At 59.1% G+C, this 3911-nt stretch overlaps 1 protein-coding gene across 1 annotated transcript in view; it reads left to right on the plus strand.

The window, feature by feature from the left end:
• Positions 1-2989: 2989 nt before the first annotated feature.
• The window catches only part of DDR2 (discoidin domain receptor tyrosine kinase 2), an 8632-nt gene continuing 7710 nt past the window's right edge, over positions 2990-3911 (plus strand). Inside the window, exon 1 of the mRNA XM_009645325.2 lies at positions 2990-3090. Coding sequence (XP_009643620.1) covers positions 2991-3090 — 100 coding nt within the window. The 5' untranslated portion in view covers position 2990. The remainder of the gene's footprint in view (positions 3091-3911) is intronic.

A 3911-nucleotide genomic window follows, 5' to 3' on the forward strand; every position in this document is an offset into this window, starting at 1 on the left:
AGCGGGGGAGGCGCTTGCCGCTGCAGAAAATGGGGCTGCATCCAGCCCAGTGAAGGTCTAAAATGGCATTTTTGGAGGGGAGGGGGACTACGGGTCCCGGCATGCTGCACTGCGCTCCTGCCGAGGCTGCGCTGGCGGCACAGCATGCTGGGGACTGTAGTGCCAGCTGGAGAGGGGGTCCCGAACCCCCTTACTGAAACACTACATGCTGTGGGTCATGGTCCAGGGTCACACGGAGCCTCTTGCCGCTTGGGGATGTTCCCTCGAGCGTGGCCTTGGCATGTCCTATCCCACCACCCCAGCAGGAGGGGAGCCCCTGGCCCTGGGCAAGGATGGGGGCTCTGCAACCAGAGCCCTGGGAGACCCATGTCCAGCACAGGGCATGCACAGGGGTTGCAAGCTGCTGCTGCCCTGTCCCCTTCCCCATGGATGATGCTCCTCCAGTGCCAGCAAGGACCGTGGTGGCCACCTCATGAAGCAAGCCGGGGGCTTTACCAGCTGGCGTGGGCTGGGGGCAAGAGGGACCATGGCTCGGGTGGGATTTGTCCGTAACAAAATGGGGGTTTCAATTTTTTTCCCACTAATCTTTCCTGGTTATTTCAGTAGAATAAGAAGGGGGGAAAGTAAGGGGGGGGAAGCAGTGGCTGCGGGAAGCTCCCAAGCCGAGGAGACGCCAGGGAGGAGCTCTAAAAACTCTCTGCACTAAAAATTTCCAGTGATTGAAAATTTTCGGCAAACATTTTCAGACAAAACGTTGCAAAGCCATCCCTTTTGCAGGGCTGGTGGAACAAAAATGATTTCCAGCTGGGTTGCCAACAGTGCTTGGCCAGTTTGACTGCGTGTCCCTTAGCCCCCAGCCTTGGTGCCTGAGTCACTGTCTCCCTGTTGTCCCCCAGCCCCGCTCCCCGAGGAGCAATGAGCACTTCACAAAGGCTGTGAGAGGATAATTTCCCTATATTAGACTAAATGTAAATGTATTCCCTGCAGGAGATTACAGCATCTGGTATCCTGATGCCTAAAGAGTTTACTCAGCCTGAAAGAATAGTGGGAAAAAATATCCCTGGATGTTTTTTGGAATGCAGAAGGAAATTGAGATTTTAATGTTGGGGGAACTGGCCATCATCAAACCCAGGAGCTTTGTTGTGAGCCTCTCAGCGATGCAGTTGAAATTCCCACTTGCAGCTGAGTTAGCTGCAACTAACTAAACTTTCCCAGCTGGGAACAGAGAAAAAAAAAAAGCAACCACATATCTGCTTTTCAAAAAAAAATTAGAAAAAAAGGGGGGGGGGGACGGGGGGAAATCACCTAAATCACCTGAAGTCCAGTTGTTTATTTGTACCTCCTGTAGAGTTTGTGGTGTTTAGCAGAGACCCCCAGGGCATCCAGCAGCGTGCTGTGGGGGCAGAGACCCTCGCGGGGTGGGGCTGGCAGCCTCCGGGGCCTTGCACTCCCCTTGGGTGCTGGCACGGTCACAGCAAGCCTGCCCCGCTCCTGCCATCCCGCGTCCCGGGTTTGCCAGCAAGCAGGGCCGCGTCCAGCACCTCCCAGCTGGGATCCGCAGGGTGGGGGCATCCGCTGTGTGGCAGCTGGGGTTCAGGGTGGGTTTGGGCTTTCTCATGGCGGTGGGAACAAGGCTGCAGGCCCCCACGTGGGGTGGGTGCAGGGACAAAACCAGGCACTCACCTGTGGGGTCACTGGTGTTGGGCCAGCTCGGGGACCTGCCAGCCCAGCCCAGCCATCCCTGGTATGGCAGGACTCAGCTGGGATTTACCCCAGCACTCAAGTGCAGCCAGGACCCCTTTGGCCAGGAGCTATGGTCCCTTTAACCCCCAGGTTATTAAGTTGGGTTGTTCCTGCAAAGGTTAATGTGCATGTAAACTAGATTAAAATACCCTTTTTTTTATTAAAAAGAGCACTAATCTGCATCCAGTGCTCACATGAAGGGCTGTCCCAGGGGGACAAATGTCCCCTTGGCAGATAAGGGGAGGGGGAACCTGGGCTGGGGCTGGTGGTGTTTAGGGGATGCTGGGTTCTGCCACCCAGAGCTGGTGTCCCTGGTGCAGCCCGTGGCCCGGTGCTGTACCCCGTGACACTTCCCCAGAGGTGCGCGGGTACAGCGGGAGCTGCTCGGGCTCTGGGGGCTCTTGGCAGCCGAGGGCTAGCCAGGCCGACGGCTGCTGTCCTGCGAAGTGGCTGCGGCAGCAGTGCTGACTCTCAGGGGGCAGGCCTGTCCCGGGGGTGGGGGGGACACCCCTCGTGCCACGGGCTGCACCCTGCTCCGAGGAGCCTTGCCGGCACCAGCCCTCTTGCTCCTGCTGCTGCAGCCCGACCCCCCTTGCCAGGACCCCCAGGTCCCCTCCAGCCCCATCCCACGCTCCCCAGGAGGCAGTGAATGCAAGATGGCTCCCGTGCCCTGTGTCACCCGTCTCCCTGAGATCCGCTCCGCTGTGGAGAACTGTCACAATAAATATGCCGTAAATCTCAGGAGATTATCTGCTATTATCTCTCCCAAGCCAGAAGGAAGGGAAACCGTGTGTTACAACGTGCTATTATTTTGTTAGAAGATGGGGTTGTGCAACATCTTGCTTTCAAAGCCACCCGAGGGCAGGTGGCCCAGCCGGAGCCTTTCTGCCGGTCAGCGGAGCTGGACAGTGCCAGGTCCAAGCAGAGCCCTTGGATATTCATCTGGGTCCCATGGCCATTTCATGTGCCACATTACCTGCCTGTGCCAAGGCGCCTGTGTCGGCGCGGCACCGTGATGCTGTGGCTCCCAGGGGTGGTGGCGGAGGGGATGGGGCACCAGGACTCCTTTGACCACCACCACAGACGTGAGGCTTGGGGCTCTGCTCCTCCTCCAAGGCTGAGGTGGGGACATGGGGTCTTGTGCAGGGGAAGCCCTCCTGTCCTTGGCCAGCTGCACCAAGCAGGATTGGCATTCCCTAACAGCTCAGCATAACAAGTCCTGGCTCTGTCTCCACAGGCCTGCCGACATGCCGGCCCCCCCCAGACCGGCCCTGCTGCTGGTGCTGCTGGTGCTGCTGGTGCTGCTGCTGCACGTCCCACGGGGTGCGAGAGCCCAGGTCAACCCGGGTAAGTGAGACAGGGAGCAGGCGGCTGCAAGAGCCGTGAGGTGCATTTCCCTGGGCTGTGCTCCTGCCAGGGCGTCCGAGCTTGGGCATCACCTCCACCACCTCCGAGACTTTCCCAGCTCTGGGAGCAGTGTGTGATGGCCCCTCGACCCCTGCCTGCCCTACGCATGGCTCAGCCACCGCCAGTGGCCCAGAAGTGTCCTCCACGTGCCATGGGCACTGTCCTGGCACCGGCGGGCTGTTGGGGCGTTGGGGTACAGCAAAGCACTGCAGCTGGAGCCCCAGGCTCTGAGTGGGGCCCTTCTCCATCGGGGGCGGGGGGGGGCTCATCGAGCCCATTCAGTTTTGAGGCTGGGGCGCGCAGAAGGCAAGGCACCGGGGTATTGTTTGCTGCCGCTGGGACGTGCTTTCTTTGGCGGTTTTGCAGCAAACCAAGGTTGGCTTTAGTAAAGCAGCTTGACTAGCTGCCTGGCTTCTGCTCAGAAACCACAACACTGCGCCGGACGTCAGTCAGAGAAGTGTGTTTGAATGGTTGTTTCTGCAGGGATGAGCCTCCTTCCTGCACATCAGGGATGGACACAGAGCCCAGGCTCCCTCAGCGCATCAGGGTTTCCCTCTGGCATCCCTGTAACAAGTCCCTTCAGAGGCTTCTTCCATCCATGGGAAGAGTTTGCTGGGTCTGAGGGAAGCTCTCCTGTTCTGCAGCCATCCAGGGCCAGCAGCTTCGGCTTTGTCTTGCCAGGATGGTTATTATCTAGGGCAAAGGAGCTGGGATGGCTCTGTCGGATGCAGGAGATGGTCCCTGTGGCACGGGGACAGGGG

This window comes from Egretta garzetta, unplaced genomic scaffold (assembly GCF_000687185.1).
Source record: "Egretta garzetta isolate BGI_Z169 unplaced genomic scaffold, ASM68718v1 scaffold598, whole genome shotgun sequence".
Lineage (NCBI taxonomy): Eukaryota > Metazoa > Chordata > Aves > Pelecaniformes > Ardeidae > Egretta > Egretta garzetta.